General features: G+C 41.1%; 1 protein-coding gene across 3 annotated transcripts; it reads left to right on the top strand.

Annotated features, from left to right (window-relative positions):
• Positions 1 to 901: 901 nt before the first annotated feature.
• Positions 902 to 19610, top strand: PCGF2 (polycomb group ring finger 2). 3 transcript variants are annotated; one of them, XM_075177046.1, is made up of 11 exons: positions 914 to 1018; positions 1165 to 1242; positions 10264 to 10409; positions 10728 to 10824; positions 11610 to 11665; positions 15778 to 15828; positions 16098 to 16209; positions 16324 to 16366; positions 16521 to 16619; positions 17111 to 17191; positions 18671 to 19610. In XM_075177046.1, the coding sequence occupies exons 3-11, from the start codon at positions 10298 to 10300 to the stop codon at positions 18977 to 18979; spliced, it is 960 nt and encodes a 319-aa protein (XP_075033147.1). In that variant the 5' UTR covers positions 914 to 1018; positions 1165 to 1242; positions 10264 to 10297; the 3' UTR covers positions 18980 to 19610. The 3 variants fall into 3 exon arrangements, with proteins under 3 accessions (XP_075033146.1, XP_075033147.1, XP_075033145.1); XM_075177045.1 differs by lacking the exon at positions 1165 to 1242 and having other exon boundaries at positions 902 to 1018; XM_075177044.1 differs by lacking the exons at positions 914 to 1018; positions 1165 to 1242 and adding an exon at positions 1102 to 1164.
• Positions 19611 to 24557: the final 4947 nt, after the last annotated feature.

Genomic DNA, 24557 nt, shown 5'->3' with positions numbered 1-24557 from the left:
ATTTGCACCATCTGGTTTTAATGCCCTTCTTCATGTTAGTTAAAGCATGAAAGGCACATCAAACATATTATGACTGGATTCCAATGATGGTACTCTATTGTGTTATATATAATCCTGATATACTATTCAATTTTTCTTGTGTTTTTTTTTTCACTACCCCCCCCCCCCCCCCTCCTTCCCCAAATGAGTGTCAGGAAATAAAACTAAATTTGATGCATTTGTCATGTGCTACCCTTGAGTTAAACTCAATTTGAGCATCTTAAAAAATTTACAACAAAGACTATGATGAACAATGGCAGTGTACACCAAGGACATTAGATTAATGCATTGACATAAAGTTTAAAAAAAAATGTTTTCAAAAGCATGTTATTTTTTCATGCACTGCAATACAGAAATACCACAGATAGATGTGAAATAGCTCTCTATTGTGTACATGGATGGATAACTTGCAGAGGTGGCAAGAGAAGTGCAGTAGGTATGCTTAGTATAGCACTGTAATTCTAATTCACAATTTAATTCAGGTCAGGGACGGATGGTTCTGGAAATGTGGACAGGTTCGTGAGTGCTTAGTCCTGTTTTTCTACGTCTGGTGTTGTAAATGCAAAGAACAGTGAGGTATAAATCTAGAGAGACACACACAGTCTGGCAGTGTCTCACTCTTTGTCCTCTCTACACATCCCATCTCCTGTTTTCCATCCCTCTTCCTCCCCCTTGCTCAATCCCCAGGGAGGAGGTCACATGATCGGGGGCGTGGCCTGTCCTTGTCTGCAAAAAAAAAAAAAAAAAGCCATTTTGAGAGAGAGAGAAAAGCCAAAAAAGAGAGAAAAGAGAAGAAGGGAAGAGGGAGACAGAGACAGAGACAAAGGGAGGGGGAGACAGGGATAGGGGAGGAGAGCAGTGGTAGACTGGGCTGGTGGGAGAGGGGGGCACAGAGACGGAGGGGGAGGGGAAGAGCCATTTGGAGAAATAATCTTAGAGACAGGCGGACCACAGAGGGAAGCAGACCCAGCATCATCAGGTAAGGCGCCTGGGGGCGGACCTACGAATGATGTTCCCCTTGTGGGGGGGTTGTAGCTGACCGGGGGGGGGGGATTATTTTGGGGGGGCTCTACTGACCCCCTCTAGCACCTCAATATGAATGACTAGAGTTCCGCTTCGTTTCAGGTAAATACTGAAGTATCAGCCAGATGTGATCATTTGCTATAGCAACACCTCGTTTTTCCCCAGCACCCCAACATTCAGGTCTGTCTGTCTGTCATGGGGGTATGATCACTCTTTTCTTATATGTCTGCGTATTCAGTGCTTCCTCTGGGTGGGCTCACGTAGCACTAAGAGCCCTCTAAGCCCTCCATTTGTGTTAGCACTTCTCTCCCCTGGATCCCTGGGCCGTGTTGGGGGGATTGATGGGGGTGGTATGTAAAACACTGTTGTCCCAATATTCACCTGGAAATCTTCTCCCTTGCTGTTTTTTTTGGGTTGTTTACCTACTGCACTTTTATTTACTAAACCATCGCACCCCTCTGCCTTGTCATTTTGGGGGGTGTACAAAACACAGAGCCTCTCTTTTAGGGATCAGATAAAACATAATAGTTGCCTCTACCCTACTCTCTGGGTCTGTATCCTATATGCATTATTTTATTTCTAGATGGAGGGGTGCATTGTGGTCATGCAGGGTGTCAGCTGTGCACTTTTGTTTCCTAAATATTATTTTAAACATTTCATAAACTAGTAGGTGATTTCCTGTAAGGAGTGCCTTTTGTATCACACATTTATTCATAATTGTGTTACTACAACTTATATGTGTGTCTTCCTATGCTGATGGTGTGAATTCTCATGTGTCAGACTGTCACATTTACCCAGGACAGTGACAGAAGTGCTATTGACTACATGCAGTCAACTTACTTGATCAATAAAAGCATCCTAGAGGAACAATGACAATACCAGCATGGGACAACTGTCAGGTCAATTTTCACCAGATACCAATAGTGTAAAGACTGTAGCAATACTAATTGACTTCTGTATTTACTTTTGTGCATCCCACCTTCCACTCTGTAAATACAGTCCTCACACATATAGTTTGCTGTTGTAAGCATTGTGTTGTCATTCCAAATTATTTCTACAACTCGGCCCTATATGTGACATCTCTAACAGAGTATTGTAAAGGCTGAATAATATTTGTATATACATTTACCATATACATTTTAAGGTATTGTGTTGCTCTACTTACATGCACGTGTTAATTGTGTGTAACTTTCAAACACCAATATGATTGTTATTCATTTACTCTATTCTACAGTGCTACCACACACAGAGAAACTGATGTTATTTTATTTGAAATTGAATTAACATTCGTTATAAGGTTTATACATTTTCATTCAGTTGGCAATACAGTTAACAGTGGGTTTACATCCTGATTTAAATTCAATTGCTGGTAACTCCAGGTTGCTCTATCATAATTATCTGGTAGTTGCAGGATATTGAAGCATTGCAGGACTCCTCATATATGCATTTCAACTATGAAAACTGTCTATAAGAAGTCTAATGTTTTGCCTTTATTTAAAATGAACTCATCAGGGTACAACTTAAAGAACAACTAAACACCAACATTGAAAATATCAGCTATGATATGAACCATAAAGGTAGACATTCCACTGCCGCTCTAATTATAAAAAAAAAAAAAAAAAGTAAACAAAATTCCTCCTCACTCCAGTCCAGACCGCTGAAGCCCCTCCCACATATTTAGGACAATGTTATGATGGAATATAATACAGGTGAAATAGCTGTGAATGTTGTCATTTGAGTTACTGCATCATTGCTAGGCTTGCCCAAGTGCATGAATCCACATAGTGCATTCAGCACAGAAAGTCTACCAAGCTGCCACTCACACTCTGTCTTGTCATCTCTCTTAACATGGCCACTTGGGGCAGTGGAGTCAGTATGGTTCACATATTTAGTTAAAGCTGCACTACCACCTATTAAAATGTGGTAGAGCAGGCCCCTAACAGGAGCCCATAGCTTGTAGTATGCATCAATTTTTTTCCATGACTACATTTACAGCCTCAGTCAAAAAAAAAAAAAAAAAAGGTGAGTGGGAGTACCAATCACAGGCCACAATTGTGTTCACCCATCCCACTCGCACCACTTTTTTACTGCCATTTTTAGTTTGCTAGAAAATTTAATTTGCCGATTGTTTTGCCTGGGAAAAAGGGTTGCATGTAGCAGTCCTCGTGGCTCTGGCTAGGAGGGGGGGGGGGGGGGGGGTGGACCCTGGACTACTTGTAAATTCCTAAGTGTGTAATGCAGCCTTAAGTATAAAGCCTTCATTTATTTCATGTACATTATTTAGATCAGTAATACACAGCTTTTGCTCTGTATATTAATGTTAAATATTATTAACCATTCATTATATAGTGCTAACATATTACACAGCTTTTTAGAGAAAAGTGACTTTACTTGATTTGTAAGCTACAATTGGCTACAGATTGTTCATTATAAGCTTTGAGTCTAACTCATGCTGTATGTTCAGGCACTCAAATTGAAGAGCCATTTTTTTTACCAAGTGCAAAATGTCTTCACAATGCAACAATCTTGTTGGTTTTTGTATAGAGGATACTAAAGGGGATACGGGCAGCACAGTGGCCTAGTGATTAGCACTTCTGCCTCACAGCACTGGGGTCATGAGTTTGATTCCCGACCGTGGCCTTATCTGTGTGGAGTTTGTATGTTCTCCCTGTGTTTGCGTGGGTTTCCTCCCACACTCCAAAAACATACTAGTAGGTTAATTGGCTGCTATTAAATTATTTTTTTTTAAAAAATTGACCCTAGTCTCCCTGTCTGTCTATCTCCCTATTTGTCTGTCTGTGTCTGTGTAAGTGTGTGTCTATATTAGGGAATTTAGACTGTAAGCTCCATTGGGGCAGGGACTGATGTGAGTGAGTTCTCTGTGCAGCGCTGCAGAATAAGTGGCGCTATATAAATAAATGGTGATGATGATACCCAATTTATAATAGACCCTACTTTCTAGGTATTTATCTCTCCTGTTTAACAGATCTGGGGTCCCACCCATGAAGCCCTCATTATTACATTATAATCGGCACCCATAGTTTTGAAGCCTGGAAAAAATTAATTATTGTAGTCATGGGAGAAAGATGCCAGCAGTAATTACAGGGTATTGGTGTAGTGAGGGTCATTGGCAAGCATCAAGTATGGTATTAAACTAGACCATCCCTTTACTCTTGGGAGGCGAATGTTTGGTGGTCCATTGCCCTAAAAATGGATTTACTTCATTTTATTGTACTCATTGTCCAGACACTATGGAGGAGTCGTTTTGCGGACTCAACCATTATTCATGAGAAATTGGGCTCTCCATTCACTAGGACAGTGTTGGCTAACCTGTGACACTCCAGGTGTTGTGAAACTACAAGTCCCAGCATACCCTTCCAGCAATAAATCGCTATATATTGGCAAAGCATGCTGGGACTTGTAGTTTCCCAACACCTGGAGTGTCACAGGTTAGCCAACACTGCACTAGGAAGTAGTGCTATTGCAGTGACCTGAGACACGTTCAGCCCATGAAAAGGCTACCTTCAATAAAACATATGGATATGTTATTCTGCATAAACCATAACTAAATATTTGCATGTATTAATCAGCATGAGCCGTCATAGGATTTGCTAGGCTATATAAATTGACATATGGTCCATCCATACTGAATGTCGGCATGAAGGTCACATGGGTACAAATGTCTTTGTAGAGAAAAACAACACATCTGTGGTTACCCTCTCTTTGCTCTGACATAGCCTGACTATGCGAACTGACCATTCTTTTTCAGTGCTCTCCCCCAAAAAAATTTCCAGCTGGATGGCAATAAGGAGTAGCCAGGTGGGGGCAGTGTAATACTTTGCAGTAATATTGAAAAATGGTGGAGGTTATTGCCCACACCTGCCAGGACTGGTCTAACACACACTGCTGGCTGTAGTGATCACATAGTGCCTGTTAAAACAGGAGAAACAATGGTTTATTGTATTATAGGGATTGGGCAGGCTCCAAGAACTGGATGGCTAGTAAAAATAGCCACGTGGAGCACCTGGGAAATAGATGCTGGGGAAACACTGCTTTTCATGTATCTCCATTTTCTCAGGCAGTTTTGCCTCTGGATATTTACATACTTCCTTCTATAATTCAAATTCACACTGATTAGCAGGAATGCTATTTATAAACGACAATATCTGTTTATTTTACTTGGCATCCAATGGAAGCAAGGAGTAAAAGTTTTCATGTCATATGAATATTTGGGTTTTCTGGAATCCCAAACTTTAAGCTGCATACCTGATTGATCCTTACATTTTCACTGAACTGCTTCTCATTCTTCATAAGGATGTGACCGTTTGGACTAATGAGTAGTCACAAGCATGACGCTTCCTATTAATCCTCACACTCACACAAATTTGCAGTGGCCAATTTAGAATGACAAAAAAAACAAAAACTTTATAGTAAGTGCAAAAGCCAAATCTTTCTCTATTTTATGTTATAGAAGCACCCATTTTAATATTCAGGCTATCCATTCACTAAGAACTGGAGCACAATGAATTGTCATCGATATCGAGTAGGGGATCGGTATAGACTTCATCATTCAGTGAAAACCACAGATGTATCTTCTTGATTTCTGTAACACTCTATTGTACTGGCAGGAATTGTGCCAGAACAATCCACCTGCATAATGGTGCCATGCCATATCCTTTTAAAGTCAGCAGTTGCAATAAGTCTCAAAAATCAAGTGTGACCTAACAATGATGCAGCAAGCTGCGCACACTGACTGCTACGAAGTAAAGCGTTTTATTAATTAGTGTAGCTGATCCGATACTGTGTAACTCGGAGAGCATGTTGCTTCTCAGTAGCGATTTATTGCAGCTAAGTTGTTATTGTAGTGTAGCTCTTACAGTTGTCCAGTAGTCGTTACCGAGTGCCTAGTAGGTGTAGGTCTGCAGTGTATGTGCATGCAGGAAACTACAGAATCCACCTTTGTGCCCTCCTTTTAACTGACAGCAATGCACACTTTTAAGTGTTAGCCTCGTTTGCCACTGCTTCCTCTATTTAGAGTAAGAAAACAAGTTGGGAGATTTTTGTTTCATATAGAAGTGGTTTTGCCACCACAATCTTCCTGCATCAGTTTTACTGGAGCCTCATATTACTACTCTGAGTTGTTGGAGGACCATGCTCCATCCACTATCAAGGTCTCAGTCTGTGGATTCCTTGCCTGAATACATTTCCCATCTCACATCATGACACTTACTTTAACACATACAGCGTTGTTCTCACTAAAATAATCACCTACGGGCCTCCCTATAGATCAGCACACACATCCTGAATGCTCAGTATTGCTATGAGCATTCTGATGGTCTGATTGACCACAAGTTGTTCTATCCATTTCTGAAGAGCATGTGATGTTTGCTATCACATGCTCCTCTGTACAAAGTAAACTAATTTCAAAGTGCCGATTGTTCATTAGGTTTGTTTTCCACTAATTTCACCCTGCATCACATTGGACCATCCCACAAATATCAAATGTTTGCTTCAGAGTCCACACTCAAGAGTGCCAGCTCTAATACCCTTTCTGTCGCAACAATTACAAGTTCCCTGGACTGTGACAGATGTTCCAGACATTAAGGGACATTACAGTTATTATTTACGCTACTCTAAAAATATTACCAGCTTGTTTTGTTGAATAAAAATATGCCGTAGCTGAAAAGTGCTTTATTGAAAACCCGGTGTCAGACATTCACTAGATGGCACTGTTCTTTTGGTGATTTGTGATGTACCTCAGCAGAGCAAGCAAGTCTAGTGTACATACAATGGCATATTTGAACAGGTGCCTGCCAACTGCCCCTAATTTCAAGTGAGAGTCCCATGTTTTAAACATTTATTCCTGAAAATATCCCTATTTTCTTATGTTACTCAAAAGCATTTGGGCACGGTGGCTTAGTGGTTAGCACTTCTGCCTCACAGCACTGCGGTCATGAGTTTGATTCCAGACCATGGCCTTATCTGTGTAGAGTTTGTATGTTCTCCCCGTGTTTGCATGGGTTTTCTCCCACACTCCATAAACTTACCGGTAGGTTAATTGGCTGCTATTAAATTGCCCTTAGTCTCTCTCCGTCTGTGCTAAACACAAAGCCACCATGCTGCCCATTATATTATGTTTTCTTATTCATAGGCTTTTTAATGTAATATTTGATGTTGGTTCTAATGTCCTTTTTTTTTATTGTAAATAACCAAGATAATAAACTTTACATGATCAGAATTGTTTTGCATCAAGCTCCTCTTAGACAGTACCAAGCAATGTGCTTTGACGCTCCAGCTTCATGGAAACTATTTTAAAATGGTAACAACTATGCATCACTTGTGCACCTTTATGTACTATAAAGCCACATTCAACATTCAAAAATATGGTTATTGTGTGTGTTAACTCCAGGTCTAGAGAAATATCACATCCTGAGGTTAAATTATCTGATGTCATATCAGACATTTTGGTGCCTGGTCGGATCAGGGTGCTGGGCTTCCCCCTGACAACATGTGTACATAATGATACATAATGTATCATTTTCCATCTGAACTTCTGGGTGATCACCAGTATCACAAACTGGTGTGTAAAAGTCCTTGGACTCAGGACTGCTTGAAAATTCTGCCTGCAACTATTACCTGCTATATCTTGTGACCAACAAATAAGAGCTTACACTCTAATCCGTTCCCTGGCTGTCCTGTGTTGAACCCAGCGTCTGTGTCAACACTCTGCCCGCTACCCAGCAGTCCTGATCCATAGTAAGCGGTCAGGAGATACCAGCCAGCCCACAGCAAAGAGGCATAACAGCAGCCATACCAGCTACCCCAGAAGTACGCTGTTGCGGGTGCCGCAAAGGACCCCGGTGGTGGCAGCCGAATGCTCCTACAACTATTGCACAGATGGCGTTATTAGTTGCCGAGTGTCTGGTGGCAAGGTGTCACCTGTAGTAGCGGTCAGTTGGTTACTGACTGTGAGAAGAAAACCAATATAAACTGTGCAGGAAGAACATCCCTTCTTTCCTCCTACAGACTGGCGAAGTAAGCCCATCCAGTCACAAGGCTATTAACCAAATGTAGGAGTTTAGGGAAAAATTGCCGGGAGGAGCCTCCTGTTTTGCAGGATTTGGTAGTTGGGCTCCGGGCAGCAGCAAGAATATGAGAAGTAAGCTTTGCCGAGTGATTCTCATTTTGTAGAGGATGACAGAGGACGATGGGTCTTTCCAAACTGGGCATGGGAGGAACAAGGAGAGGAGGGTCTTGACCTTTTACCCAGAAGGAATATATAAGAATATGGCAGGGCCACCAGATATGTATAAACATTCCTGTTTTACTACAGCCTCATCAGCAGACAGAAGAGGTAGCAGGGTAGATTTTATCTAGTTTGTTGGGAGTGAGATACCATCTAAAATAGACTTTGTGCATATTCTCCTTAATCAAGGTGGCAATCGAGCTAGAGGCCACTTGAGTCCTGATCGTTTTCCAGTAATTTTCTTCTGGAGATAGATCTAGGTTCCTCTCCCAGTCCATCTCTTGTCTGTTCCAGATAACCGCAAGCTATCAAGGAGAACATTATAAAGTGTTGAAATCATGCCTCTCCTCAAGGGCTAACAGACTCCAAAGTCTTCTCAACAGCCCGACAGAAGAGATTGTATAAAGTGCCTTAGTGAAAAATACTCAAAATTGCTTTAAGGTTAGAACTCCTGAGTCTATCCACTCCCCTAGAAAGGGGGAGAGGTGTAATGGACAGGGGAGAGGAAGGTAGTGATAGGTGGTGTTTACAAGGCTCCCAGATCTTAGTCTGAAAAGTTCAAAATGGGGAGTTTGTTTGTTTTTCAGGGTGGATCTGTATGTTTTTAGTAGACCCCAAATACTCAATACGCGTGCGCAGTTTAAAGTAGTTGGACTCTGTTTCAAACTAGTTTTTGATGTACAGTTTATTGAAAATATAACCGTTTAAATTTTGACATGTCACTTTGGCAACTACCCCCCCCCCATGGTTATACTAATTGTGGCAGTGAAGTACACTTGTAGCTACTTTAGCTTTAGTTCATACATTTCCAACATATTGCACAGCAAACCAAACACACACTGGGAAGAGTACAGTAAAACACCTAAACTGAGTGGTAGGAGGACTCTATAATTCTCATTCAAAGGAACATTCTGTTTCTTCAAGGTTCCCAAGAGAGATTCCCACATAATACCACTAACCCAATTGTGGTATTAACCACTAACTGCTGCACATTTATGCTGCAGGGGCATATTATTACATTAAGGATGTCTTTATAAGGGGAGCAGAATTATAACAAATAGACATTCTATAATGTATTGTTAAAGCAAAGTTGTAATTAACATTGTTTTTAGTTTTGTCTTAAATGTAGCATAATTGTTGTGTTTTTACATTTTTGATAATACAAAACTAAAGGATCTAAGCAAAAACAATTACAAACTGTTCCAATTGCCCCTTTTTTCCCTCTCCAGTCCCAAAAAACCTTCTCTATTCTGTATAACACTGGTGCATTTTGCATGGATGTCAAACACTAAAGCTAAATTATAGTCGTTGTATCTCTTCATATTGCTGTCTTGCAAATGTTTTGCAACCTGTAGTTGTCACAGTTTCTAGCATTTCACTTTGAAGCAAATTAAATATAAGAAAAGCCATGAACATTTTATTAAAGTATTTATTATGCCGGAAAAAACTATAAAATTATTAAAAAATACAGTTTTCATCCGTGATGGGCAACCTGATGCATTTCAGGGGGCCGCATGGTGCAGATCTCTAACCTTCAAAAGGGCTGCACATTACCCTTTAATCTCAGTAATATGTTAAAACAATATATTTAATCAAAGAGACACCTATCTGTAATAACATGTCAGCAGGCATTTTAAACAAGTATTATAACAAACACATCTGACTATAAAGCAAGAAGGAGCTGGGGGCAGCAGGTGGAGACTCGGAGGGCCGCCTGTTGCCCATCACTGATTTAGATGATCCAGCTGCACAATCCAAACCTGTCCTAGCTTGTAGGCTTGTTCTAGGCCTTGCAGTACATATATTGATGGTAGGAAGGCAGTAATTCTGTACATGTGACTCCAGTTTGATGTGTAGCCCTTTTATCTCTACTGTTAACTCCTCTGTTACCGTTATTATTGTTTTACAGTGCTTTGGCAAATGTGTAATTATTTTGCTCTTTCCCTTTTTTCCAGAGTCCCTCCCCACATCCCCTCCCCCTGCTGCACAATGCATCGTACCATGCGGATCAAAATGACGGAGCTCAACCCGCACCTTATGTGTGCCCTGTGCGGAGGGTACTTTATTGATGCAGCCACCATTGTAGAGTGCCTGCATTCCTGTGAGTCTACCCTAGTCCCTTGTTTTATAAGCCTGCGTTATTTATATACTCTTATTGTTGTTGGTTTTTTCCATTATACACCAATTCTGACCTTTACAAGTAGAGATTGTGACACTTTTTCCATGGTATGTGAGCATAGTCAATGCTGCATAAACATTCCAGATAGTTTGACTCCATTCACCTTACAGAAGCCGTCCAGCTGTGATACTTTTGCAGGACGTGCCACTCTGGAGCTTGTTGTGGCCTTTACTGATTATGTCAGCCTGCACACAGTAAGACCTTACTCAGACTTGTCTGTCCCTCCCTGTCTTTCCACAGTCTGCAAGACTTGTATCCTGCGATACTTAGAGGCTCACAAATTCTGCCCTATGTGTGACTCTCAGGTGCACAAAGGACGTCCCCTTCTTAGCATTAGGTGAGTGTAAGCAGAGCTCTGGCAAAAACTTGGGGCTACAATGTACTAACCTTTGTAGGTTCCTTTAAATGCCTCTCTGAAGCCAGTGGCTCGATATGCTAAACCTCTTATGTTTTTCTTTCAAAGACGATGTTTTGCCTCTGGTTCAGTTAAAGTAAATTACACTGAGTACTAAATTTGGCACAATTGCGTGTTAAAGTGCAGTTTCTCTTTTGCATGTACTCCCTGTATTATTTTTTTATTTAGCTAACCTCCCACAATGTCAATGAAGGAGGATAGGGTGTTTTAGTTTCCCCTTACAAGTAACAAACTGCAACTAAAGAATATTAAGGATGAATCCTTTCTGTAGCTTCAGAGGTATTATATAGGCTGTCTTATCCTATGAATAGATATTTACACTGCGTTTAAAGGACATCTGAAATTCCCCTTATTATCTAGACTACTGCAGTCAACTATTAAAGGTACTAAGTGGTACTTGCTGACTGCAATACTCTAGATGACAAATCTAAAGTATTGCAGTCAGTATTCCTGATTAGATTTGTTATGAAGTCAACTTCATAACAAATCTAGTCAAGAAGTCTTTTGTTTAAAAGAAAAAATATCTTGCAACCCATATACATCTATTTAGTTCTAGCAAACTGAATCCTTTACATTTGTTTTTGTAAATTTTACTGTTGGTACATTTTATGTAAAGCAACTATTTTTAGTGGTGACTTGATACTGTATAGTTATAACATACAGGGATTTTGTATGCATGTTTACAGTATGTTCATTTGCCTGTTTAGGTCGGACAAAACATTGCAAGATATTGTATATAAGCTTGTTCCAGGGCTCTTCAGAGGTGAGTAGATGCGTGTTGTTTTGTTTTTGTATAACCTGTTCCTACACTTTTGTTTTAGAACTATTACTTTTTTTTATGGATTTCTGTTAGCTACAACTTGCATATTTAATGCTGCTGTCAGACTACATTCTGGCTTCCAGAATATTATGGGCGTTGTATATTGACAACATCTGGTGGTAGACCTTTTACAAAGCCCCATGATTCCATTGCTCAGTTATTGTATTAGTGGCCCATTTTGCATATATTCTTGATTACAAAAGTAATCAAGAATATATCAAAGCATTTTCAAAGACATTTATCGTGAAAATGATGTATAGCACTATGTAAACACATTAATAAAGTATATAATACCCTTACAGCGCTACATACACCACTGCTGCAAATCAGAAAATTAGAACTTTACACCAAAGTATAAATCACATATAGAAAATATTATAGGTAAATTACTTTTTTGCGCTGAGGTTTCCCATACAAAATAGGTAGAGTAAATCTGATGAATATATAAAACGGAAAAGAATACTTATATTGGTTGATGGTATAATGTTCAAGTTCTTTCAAGAGATCATAGGGAATTGTCTGATGAAGAATATACCATGCGGAGAAGAAAAAATATACAATAGTGTAATACTGTATGACACAACACTATAAATATCACTTTTGTATAATAACTTTTTAGATTCTCCAATCCCGATATTTAGGACTAGAAGAACTAGTTCTATAATCGGTGTTACACCATATGTAGGAATAATCCTGGTAGATATATAGTGTGGGATACCCCACAATTCAATCTACTTACACCGTAGATTCTTTAAAATTGGCACTTCAAAATATAGACCTCCGCTCCTCACTTCTTCTCCAAAACCTCTCGGTAGATATAAGAAAAAGAGAGGTATACTTTTTAGGTAGTAGCTAAAAACATTTATTAAATAAAAACATAGATGTTCCTACCGCGGAGTATAAATTCATCAGCATATTAAGTGTGCGCATTCCCAGCGGGTAGTCCGTGCACGGAGAGATGTTAGCAAAGAATCAGCAATGTCCAGATGGAGTAGGTAAGCCTGCCAGACAATCACCGAAGCATCCGTATACACGAGTCCCGTCTTGGCCGGCAGACACACAGAAAAAACACGGTAGCAGTCACCAACTAATTTCGATCCTGTTCGTTGGATCTTGATAAAGATCCAACGAACAGGATCGAAATTAGTTGGTGACTGCTACCGTGTTTTTTCTGTGTGTCTGCCGGCCAAGACGGGACTCGTGTATACGGATGCTTCGGTGATTGTCTGGCAGGCTTACCTACTCCATCTGGACATTGCTGATTCTTTGCTAACATCTCTCCGTGCACGGACTACCCGCTGGGAATGCGCACACTTAATATGCTGATGAATTTATACTCCGCGGTAGGAACATCTATGTTTTTATTTAATAAATGTTTTTAGCTACTACCTAAAAAGTATACCTCTCTTTTTCTTATATCTACCGAGAGGTTTTGGAGAAGAAGTGAGGAGCGGAGGTCTATATTTTGAAGTGCCAATTTTAAAGAATCTACGGTGTAAGTAGATTGAATTGTGGGGTATCCCACACTATATATCTACCAGGATTATTCCTACATATGGTGTAACACCGATTATAGAACTAGTTCTTCTAGTCCTAAATATCGGGATTGGAGAATCTAAAAAGTTATTATACAAAAGTGATATTTATAGTGTTGTGTCATACAGTATTACACTATTGTATATTTTTTCTTCTCCGCATGGTATATTCTTCATCAGACAATTCCCTATGATCTCTTGAAAGAACTTGAACATTATACCATCAACCAATATAAGTATTCTTTTCCGTTTTATATATTCATCAGATTTACTCTACCTATTTTGTATGGGAAACCTCAGCGCAAAAAAGTAATTTACCTATAATATTTTCACTATGTAAACACAGCTTCGTGTAGAGTAATTCTACCATCGCTAGGAATGTGCTTACATATTTATGATTATGTACTTTTAAATAGAATGCCTTTATTTAATTTGTTTGTAGATGAGCCTTATTTTTTTTATTTTAGAACTGGTAAAAGGTGTAAAATACCCTCAAAAAATAGACGTAACAGGCCTGGTTCATTAAGGAAAGTAAGGCAAACCATGTTACAATGCAAGAGGTGCAAGGTAGTTTATTATTTTGCACATAAGTTAAATGCTGACTGTTTTTCATATAGCACACAAATACTTAATAGCTTTCTTTTTACATTAAAACTTAGGGGCAGATTCAATTCCCTGCGTTGTTCTTAAGAATAATGAGAGCTGTGCAGTATTACCATTACTACAGTTATAGCCGCGCATTATTACCGTTACTACGGAAATTGCAACAGTGATTTTTGCTCGCAGCTCTGTGAGCCGTGAGCAAAAATCTGCATTAAAATTACCGTAACGGTAATAATGTGCGGCCAAAACAACGCAGGGGATTGAATCTGCCCCTTAAAGTTGACATTCTCTGCACCAACTATAAATCTGTCCCCACATTTTAAATTTACATCCTCCTCCAATGTAACATGGTTTTGCCAAGGTGCAAAGTTACTCCTTTTTTTTTTGTTTTGCTTTCCTTGATGAATTAAGCCCAACATGTCTATTTTCCAGCAAATCCACCTGTTTTTTTGGGTAACCTTATGGGTTTAAGCACCAGATGACCAAAAATAGTTTACTCTGTGTCATGGGCTAGCCTAAGCATTCCTTGTTGAGTATGGATCATGCAAATGAGTGTGCCTACTGTGGGAAGATTATTGAAATTTGATAAAGGAAGGGTTGAGAATGGAGGGGGGTACATTTAAAAGGGAATTCCCTGTTTGGCAGGAATGTGCACAGTCCTTTTCTCCCAGCAAAAGGACTTAATTTTACAACACTGCTGAGCTGGAGCAGTTTGGGTCTCATGCTGTACTTTCAATAAGCTGCAGTTTGCACCTTCTAGTAGTACATTTGCAGAAAAGTGCCCTTTGACCACTGTAATACAAGTATTGAAACACAAAAAAGTGACACGTAATAAGACACAAGTGAAACTGAAAAAAGTATTTTTGAGAAATAAACAGTAAAGTTAAAATGAATTAATGAGGGTATAGTCCAAATGCCAACGTACTGTTTTGCTTTTTTTACCTTGCTCATTATCTGATGAATCTGCAAAACTAAGCGCACATTGATGTTTTTGGGGGCCAATGTCTAGAACCAGCTAATGAACGTATACCTTGAAATGTGGTTGGTGGACAAATAAGTGCACTTGGGCAAAATAAAGAAGTTGTGTGGGTTTTCATTTTTGGGGTGTGCAAATAAGCCTTGAAGTGTTTGCATTGCCACAAGAGAGCTGTTAGTGTCTTGATTCGTGATTGAGTCATAAAATGAATGAGCTGAATTACATTTTACCATCACTTACTCGCTTTGAAACAGTGGCGGATCCAGTGGGTGGGGGGGGGCGGGCGATCGGGGCAATTGCCCCCCTAGCAGAGACATGCTGCAGGCGGCTGCACAGTATGTGCAGGTCCGCTCAGCAGGGACAGTGTGCTGTCCGGCTGCTCTGATTGTGTTTTAAACACAATCAGAGATGCCGGACGGCACACTGACCATGCCTGTCACTGCTGAGCGGACCTGCACATAGTGTGCAGCCGCCGGCAGCCTTAGGTGTCAGAAAGGGTGTGGGGCCTAAATCACCCGGGGTACAGCAGTTTTCTAGATCCACCCCTGCTTTAAAACAGTTTTGTGCTCTGACCAAATATTTGAGAATGTAGTTGTCTAGGAACAAGTAACATCGCCGAGGTATTGGCCACAAAGTGGTTGAACTTTCATAAATGTTGTTTTTGCTCACAAAATGGCCGCCTCCACTATGTGTAGTGACGGGTACTTTAACTAAACATGCACAACTAACTAACCTATCTATATGAGAATGGCCATACATCCATGCAGACAGGGATTCCTAAACAATTAAAAGTTTTGGGTGTGCCAAAAGTTACTATGCTATTTGCCCCATATTACTATACAAATGTAGGCTTAAGCCCCAAATACCATTCATATTTGCCATTACAGAAACATATGTCCAAAAGAACTGTAAATTTGAATAGTTGTTTGTCTCCACTACAGATGAGATGAAGCGAAGACGAGATTTTTATGCCTCTTACGCACGTACAGATGGTGAGTGTTTCCACGGGCTCTTCATGCACAATAACTATTTTGCAGCAAAAATATATTGATACAGTATGGAATTGTATCTAGTAACAATTACTTACGTGTATTTTGAGTTCTCAAAATATCTGGACATTTTTATTTATGTGAATGTTGCAATTGCAAATGCTTGTAAACCTGTACCTAATACATGGTTACCATTTTAAGTATGGTGTTCTCCACTTGTAACAGCTACTGCTATCATGTAATAACTAGTGCGGGCTTGGAATGTGTTACAGCCAACAGTGGTTCCAGTACTGAGCAAGGGGAAAAAGTAACTGAGAGCGGAGAGGTGCTGGTACAGGAGGAGGAGAATATCAGTCTGTCTATCCAGTTCTCCGAAGATGCCCGGTAAGAAGGGAAGACTGATGGGTCATGTACATTCATTTCATTAATGAGGTCGCTGATGTCAATCACATTGGTAGCTTGCTGATATTTTATGTTTCTTTTTCTTTATTTTACTAGGGATGAAACAAGGGATTCGGTGGAAAGTGAAGACTTAGAGAAGGTGACATGTCTCATCTGTGGTTTTCCATAAGATTACTATGGTTTTATCACATGCAGTTAACCTTATCTTGCCACAATGTTCAGGCCAAAAAAAAAAATCTGTTTAGAGGTGTTGAATAATTTGTGTGATTGACTTTCCACCTCTCTCCTGACAGAGGAACAGTCTTCGGTTCCTGCGCTGTCCCGCAGCCATGACCATAACGCACCTCGCTAAATTCTTACGGAACAAGATGGATGTTCCCAGCAAGTACAAGGTACCAAGACTGAAAAAACAGCTTGTTTTACAGAAACTGTTAGAAGAACTTAAACTTTGTCATGAAGGACTGATTAAGTAAATCTAGCATTAGAGCAGCGTATTTTACATTGTCTGCGGTGTCAATCTCATGCTCAATATGTAAATGGCAAATGCGGCTCCAGATTGAACTAGAGGTTATTCCCATCCCCACCCTAGATGCTTGAAGCACTAGGATGACTTGAGCACACCTGCTATACTGCGGGATGTGCATTCTAGTAACAGTGGGATGTCCATATGGTACATGGAGGTGTGGATCCCCTAATTACAAGGGATTGAATACTTATGAAAACATAACATTAAGATCGCATCTAGGAAACATAAACTAAACAGAGCAGGAAATGGCACACTTACTTTTTTTTGTAGGCTTGTGTCCAAGTGAACACAAAGATGTTTAGTAGAGTGCTTGTTTCCTGCTCTATGATAAGCAGTCGCCCTCTCTTTTGGTTGCAGGTGGAGATTCTGTACGAGGAGGAGCCACTGAAGGATTACTACACACTAATGGACATTGCTTACATATATCCCTGGGGACGGGTAGGTGTTCTGGTTACCTGTGAAATCTATTGCTCTGTCCGATCATGCTCGCTATTTCTTAAACAAATGCTGACATAGTTTAGTTGTTTAAAGAGGACAAATAAAGATAGCAGGTCCTCTTGTGATAAGTACGGGCTATTATATTCAATCTACAGGGGGACAGAGCACATTTAGTATGCTAATAGCCAACCTAGCAGCTCTCTGTCAGCATGATTGGCTGGTTGATAGGCCATCACTTGAATATATTCTTTACTCTTAACTTAGTAAATCCTGACAGCTTTTTTTTTTTTTTTTTTTTTTATTATACCAAAATTTCCTTTTGCAAACTACTAGCTTATGTTACTGACTTTCTGGACTGCTTAGTATGCTAGTTGGGTTGATTTATTATGCTAATTGCACAAGTCGCAGCGCCTTTCCTGAAGGAGGGCATGGGATTTCCCTTTTCCCTGCTATGGCTTCATCAAATTCAAATCCTTACTTAAACAGAGGACACCAATAGGATTTTACACTTTCTGGTTGAGAAAACAAAGTATAAACCAAGTGTGTAAAAAAACAGCAACAAAAGAAACCTGAGATTTTCTATATTTCCTCCACCCTTGCGAGAGCATAGAAAGGCAGTCAGTGCTGCATGAACTGATCCGGGCTTTGCTCGAGAGGCCGTCTCCATATTACTCTATACTCACTCCTGGGTGACTTCCTTTATTCGGGTGCTCAAGAAGCAGAAGAGCTGTAATGTTGGGAGGAAGCTGCTCAGGAGCCGATTATAGATCAGTAAGTGGTCGGACACACAAGCAGTATTATAACATTTTCGTACAACCCGCCCTGTGTTTTTCTGTGCTCACTCCTGGGGCAACTGCTGCCTGAATACAATTGCGTCCATTTTACAGAACACAGCAGAGCTGTGTCTTATCCCAGGTAACCCCCTCCCCTTGATGTTGTGTGTCTCTTTCCTCATTGGCTGGCAGCTCCTTATGTGGCCAGTGGCATTCTATACATGTGTAAGAAGACAAGATTCAGCAGGAATTCTAACTGTGTAATAGAAATGGTTCACTATACATTATTTTCAGTAGAAAAAGACAGTTACAATAGTTCTCTTCTGTTTTTAACATGGTCCTTAAGACAAATCATTACTTGGTTTAAAAACAACAATATATTTTTATCTGAGGATGGTGGATTAAAATGTTTTAAGATGTATTTGGTAGTTAAAAAGGAACAACCAAGCCCCACATATTTTAGTATTTTGCCACTGGAAATTTTTAACTTGAAATATTTATTTTTCTAGAGTTCAAACTCCCAATATATAACAAAAACACAACAATTTGGGAGAACATGTTGGGTTGTCATAAGAGCTTTGCTACATTTGGTTCCCAAAAATTGCATGGGGTGGCTGCTATAGACTGATGAAAGTCATGTGTTGCGTGTGTGCTGGTTTTCTGTATTGGGATGATGTGATACTAATACTTACTTTTTACTCCACAGACTGGTCCTCTCCCTCTCAAGTATCGGGTGCAACCGACCTGCAAGCGTTTACGATTCAGCCGTCCAAGGAGCCTACAGGAGCCAACCCGGGGAATAACCTCAGAAGGGGATTCAACCAGTGACAAGGCCAGCAGCCCAGCGCCAATTCCCTCTACGTCCTCCTCCCTCCCCAGCCCCGCAACTCCTGGCCAGGGCTCTCCAAACCCCAACACTGAACTTCCCCCCGCCTCTGCCCTCCTCAATGGGCACTCCGCAAGTCGAGGCCGTAAAGTTACACTCAATGGGGTTCCTGGGCCACCCCTCACCTGAAATGTGTATACCCAGAACCTTTTATACATATGTATATAGGAAAAAAGGACTTTTTTATTTTCTATGGACAAGAGTAATTTAATCCCTCCTTATACCCAAAATCTTTTTGTAATGTTTCTTATTATAATTTATAAGAGGGTAGGGAAAAACAGTGCATTCTAGTTTGGATGCAGCCCCTCCCTGTCTCTCAACTCCATTTTAATCTCTCATCTTCTTACATGTTTGTACTGTGAATGAAGGGACAGTGTAAACATTAGTCTATGGTTGAGACATCTCTATTGGATCTTTCCGTCTACAGGAGACCTTTCTACAGCGTGGTTAAATTATTTTAATTGCTCGGACTTTGAAAGACAGGATTAGGCAGTACTATGACCGGAAGTCTTGTTTAATGCTGGCCATTTACATACAGTGTGCACTCCAGGGGGCGTCACTTTGCTTGCTGCTCTACTGAATGTATATTTTACAAGTGCCCTCCATTAAAATAGAGGTTGGTCACCACAATAATATGGCACAAAGGGCCCCTCCCCTTTTTCATACTAACCGCCAAACATTTTGTGTCCAAGGTGTGGGTGGGATTTTAGGGTTGTGGGGTGTCTATTTCTGTGAATATTAATAAAGACATGCAAACTTGTTTTTTTTTTCTCTCTCAAATTATGATTACTACAAACTGCCCTGTTCGCTTTATTATATGTTACGGTATGCCTTTACCTGTTTACAATGTAATTATTTTTCTTATTATCAGAATATGGTATTGTTGCCATTGTCATGCAAACATTGTTGTCAGCACATTTTTTTTCAGCTGAATCATTATGGTAAAAGGTTGATGAAAAAAATAAGGGAATTGCTGATGGCCACAGCACAATGACGTTTGTGGTGGAGAGACATATTTGGACAGTGCCATAGTTGAAATTTAAAAAATGCTGCACTTTTCCAACTGCTATAAAAACTAGACACAAGTGTTCTGCAGCTAGAAAAGTGCTAGTGTTAAAAGCACCCATGTAAGACTACCCTGAAGGGGAAATCCAGTTTTGGAAATCCCATCCCGTTTATTACATGCCTTTACCATGTAAGAAAAAAAAAAAAAGATGTATCATGCTGTAAGCTCTTGGGGCTGGAGGTCTTAATCCATCCATCCAGCCACCTTCAATGCAGCTGGGTAGAAGTGATCGATTAGAGTGGATGGGTTGTCCACTGGGAGCTGTCGGCATGATCTAGCTTTAGATAACAGAATGGAGAACAATATGAAAGCTTTTCAAAGTCTGAAGAAAGGATACATTATGCAATTCCCGGAGATAAACTACAGCATCAATGAAACAAACGTTTAAAAATTTGCTTCTATAATAAATATATATATGGGCCAAAGATCAGGTTCTGCGCTACTGTTAGGCAAACCTTGTAGGCTGCTATTTATTAAGAGGCACCTAAAACTGAATAATGTTTTTAATGTCCTGCGTCAATCTCACACATTGCACCAGCTGCTGACATGAGGGAGAAACAGCTGCTTACCTGTCAAGTTGCCAGCTGCTCCTCCATGTCTGTGATGGGCTAGGTGCATGGCAATGGGCTATGATGTCATTGGCAAGTTGGCATAAGGAATTTTGGGTATCAATTACAAATTAAGAAAAAATTGAATATGAAGTTCTGAAGCCATTTCATCTTATTTTTCTACAGTCTGTGAGCCTTTGGATTGATACAATAGGCACAGTTCTGCTCAGTACAAGACTTCAATATCTGGAACAGAGCTGAAATTGGGGTTGCTGTACCCGCTCCTCATTGTACTAGCTCAACATTTTGAAAGGAAATGTGAAATTAGACTAATATTTATATATAATTAACACTGGTTAGGCAACTCCATTAACTATAAGGATTTTTTACTCACCGTAAGATCCATTTCTCGGATTCTATTGGGGGACACTTTGACACATTAGGATATCGTAAGTAATCTGGGCTAAAGGCACTTTTTCACTTAAACATTTTGCTATCTCTTCCCCCACTATGTCCCTCCCACCTGGAGCCATATTCAGTATTTGTATAGCAAAGCTCAGAAAAGATGGCCTAACAAAACGTAACAAGAAAAACAGCTTGCGGGAAACGCCAACACTAAGAAAACACCAGAGCAAGGGCTGTGAACGAAGTGTTCCCCAATGGAGTCAGAGAAATGGATTTTATGGTAAAATATTCCTCTTTTCTATTTTCTGCCATTGGGGGACACTGTCACACATTGAGGCTGCACTGGTAATAGCCCAAGGGAGAGATTGGTTGAAAAAGAGGGATAGGCTGCGCTTCCTCCAAATATATGAAGCAGCCAAATGCGAACCTGAGAGTGTATGGGGGACCCCTAAACTCTCAACAATGTTAGATACGTATAAAAATAGTCAGGTTCTGGGCGCTTGTAAAGGAAAGATATATCAATTTAATATGGATAGGTCCACAATACGCTCCGGCCGGAACGAGATAGCTTAGATGTGTTAAACAATTAACATGCATCAATTGACACTGCTGAAAACAATGATAATGGTAAAAAACACTACAAACTCAGTGTGATTGCAAATATGGTTAGAGTGCACTTGCAAGCTACTAAAATATGAAATGACAATTGATATGAACATCTAAGCTGTCTCGTTCCGGCCGGAGTGTATTGTGGACCTATCCATATTAAATTGATATATCTTTCCTTTACAAGGGAGAGATTGCTCTGAAACAGCTAACCGTAGCACCTTGCGCTCAAAGCTAGCATCATGAGACGCAAACCCTGCACGTTGTGGAACAGAACAGAAAACCATTCAGTCGGCATCGCATCAGAGGGCCCGGACCACGCCCAGAAGACGCAAGGACCTATCAGAAGACTGGGACTGAGGCCAGAACACTGGAACGACAATCTTCTGATTCAAGTGAAAATAGACCACTTTTGGCACAAATGAGTGTTTAGTGTGAAGCACAGCCTATCACAGTGAAATATCAGAAAGGACGGGTTTAAAGCACTATGTCCCCAACTGAGACACTCGACCGGAGGAAATGGCAAGCAAAAATGCCACCTTGCAAGTAATGTAACAGATGAACAGAATCCAAGGGCTCAAATGGTTCTTTAGTAAGAGCCCTGACCACTAGATTTAGATCCCAAGGCTCTACCAGAATTACAAAGGGGAGTTAGGCATATAGAACTCCTTGGAGAAAAGTCTGAACATTCTTCAATACTGCCAAGTGGCGCTGAAAGAATATCAAGCACACCAAAACCTGTAGTTTCAGAGGAGAGACACGGAGACCCTTGTCCAAAGACTAAAGCGGGAAGTGGGAAAACTGACCTGCACACAACCAGATATAAGCTTTCCACACCCGATAGTAATTGGCAGAGGAAGATGGTTTCCTCGCCTTGATCATGGTCCACACAACCGTGCATGAGAATTCCCAGGCCCAGAGAATCAAGAGTTTCAGCCACAGAGGGTCTCTTATCGTAAATCTGGACAAAGAGGCAACCAGTAAGGTGGAGCTACCGCCATCCCAAGAATGTCAGAGTACCTCATCCAATCTGGAACGGAGAACCTGTTCTTGTTTGAGATTCTTGAGTACACATGGGAGCATGGAAAATGTAGAAAACCGGCACACCAGACAATACCGCCATGGAATCATTATGGCATTTGTTTACCCTGCTGCCAGTTCCCTAGATTTAATGCAGAATAGAGGGATCTTGAAGTTCCAATGGGACACCATGAGATTGATCTCTGGCTGACCCCAACGTTGAACCATTAGCGCAAAGACCTCCATGTGAAGGGACCACTCCCTGGGGTGGATCCTGTTTCAGCTGAGGAAATCTGCCTCCCATTTCTCCAATCCCAGGATGAAGAGGTCATTAACACCAAGCCATAATGCTTTGCCCAGGCCATGATCTGCGCAGTCTCCTGCATCGTCATGGCACTGCGTATTCCTCCCTAATGGTTCAGGTAGGCTACTGCTGTAGCGTTGTACTATTGAATCTTGAGGGGCCAGAATTCTGCGACTCTGTCTGTCCAGTTGCAGTGTGGTCATATCTAGTTCCAGGGCCTCTGGTATCTGCAGGAGTCTTCCCTGCATATCACTGTTCTGGAACTCAGGGCACTCGTACAGGCGTATGTGGTAACCAGGGTCCAATCCCACGCATGGAAGGTCTGACCTTTCCACAAGATTTGCTCTGGACAACCACCACATGACGGTATCAAGCATCGCTGTGGACAGCGAAATGATCTGCCTGTCCAGATGAAGGGGGAACTTGGACCATTTGTAGAGAAGCTCCCTCTAGAGTGTGCGGGAATGGAACTGGGTGAAGGGCACATCCTCGAACATGCACACCATGTTTCCAAGTAGTTCCATATAGCGGAGAAGAGATACTTTCATTCTGGCCAGAAGGGACCTGGTCTTGTGCAGTAGTAAAAAAACTTTGACTGCCGGGAGGAGCACCTGTAGACACACAGTGTCGAAATCCAGGCCCAGGAACCGCATTCGTTTGGCCGAAATCAAGGCTGACTTCGGACAGATTGAGAATCCAGCTGTGAGACTCACCAAAATCGGATATTCAATTGAATGTGCTGGAGGAGGACAGCCTCAGATCATGCCTTTAAGAGTAGGTCATTCTAATAAGGCATAAGACTGCAGGATGCCGGCCATAATGGTGAAAACACTCAGGCAGAAGCAAGACCAAAGTATAAAGCCCGGTACTGATAATGCTCCTGCCTGACCGCAAAATAAAGGAGACACTGATGTCCTTCCCATATAGGGAAATTAATGTAAGCATCCTTGATGTTGAGGGACGCAATGAACTCCCCGTATTCAATGCCCACTAACACTGATTGCAACAACTCAATCCGAAACCCCAGAACCCGAATATTGAGTGTTTTTAGATCAGACAAAATGTGCTGTTCAGCTTTCAGACCAGAAAAAGGTTGGAGTAGAACCCCAATCCCCTTTCCAAGTATAGAACCAAAACAATCACGCCTGAGACCAGAAGCTTATGCATAGCCTCCTGGAGCGTCGGCCTCATAAAACTGCATCAGGGTCTGGGATGAAGAAGCACAGGGGAAAGTATACAAGCTTCATGACATAGCCTCGGGTCATGATCCCCCCCCCCCCCGAGCCCAGGCATCTGAAGTAGAAGCTCGCCATAGGTCCCGAAACCCCAGTCGACGGGCCCCCACCACCGAATTGTGGCGGGATATCCCATCATGCCGTGGGCTTGTCTGAAGGCTTGGGATCCCCGTCTCTCTCAGAGCTTCTGCCCCTATGGGAACCATCCCTTGGAGGAGGAAGACTGACCCCTGGAGGAAGCTGCCCTACCAAAAGGACTGGAACTGGGGCTGTTTCGGTTTAGCACTGCTCACAGATAAAAAAAAAAAAAAGCTCTTACTGCCTGTGGCTACTTATATAATGTGTTCAAGCTCAGACCCAAACAGTAACCCTATTAAATGGCAAAGACTCCGGCATACACTTTGAGATCGTATCACCTGACCAAGTGCGCTGCCATGACCACCGGTCCGCAAAACAGAGCAGAAAACCTGGAGAGAACTGAAACTGCATCCAGAGAGGCCTGACCCAGAAATTCAGAGGCCTT

Source organism: Mixophyes fleayi, chromosome 6 (genome assembly GCF_038048845.1).
Source record: "Mixophyes fleayi isolate aMixFle1 chromosome 6, aMixFle1.hap1, whole genome shotgun sequence".
NCBI lineage: Eukaryota > Metazoa > Chordata > Amphibia > Anura > Limnodynastidae > Mixophyes > Mixophyes fleayi.
This window is presented reverse-complemented; position numbering and strand designations above follow the sequence as displayed.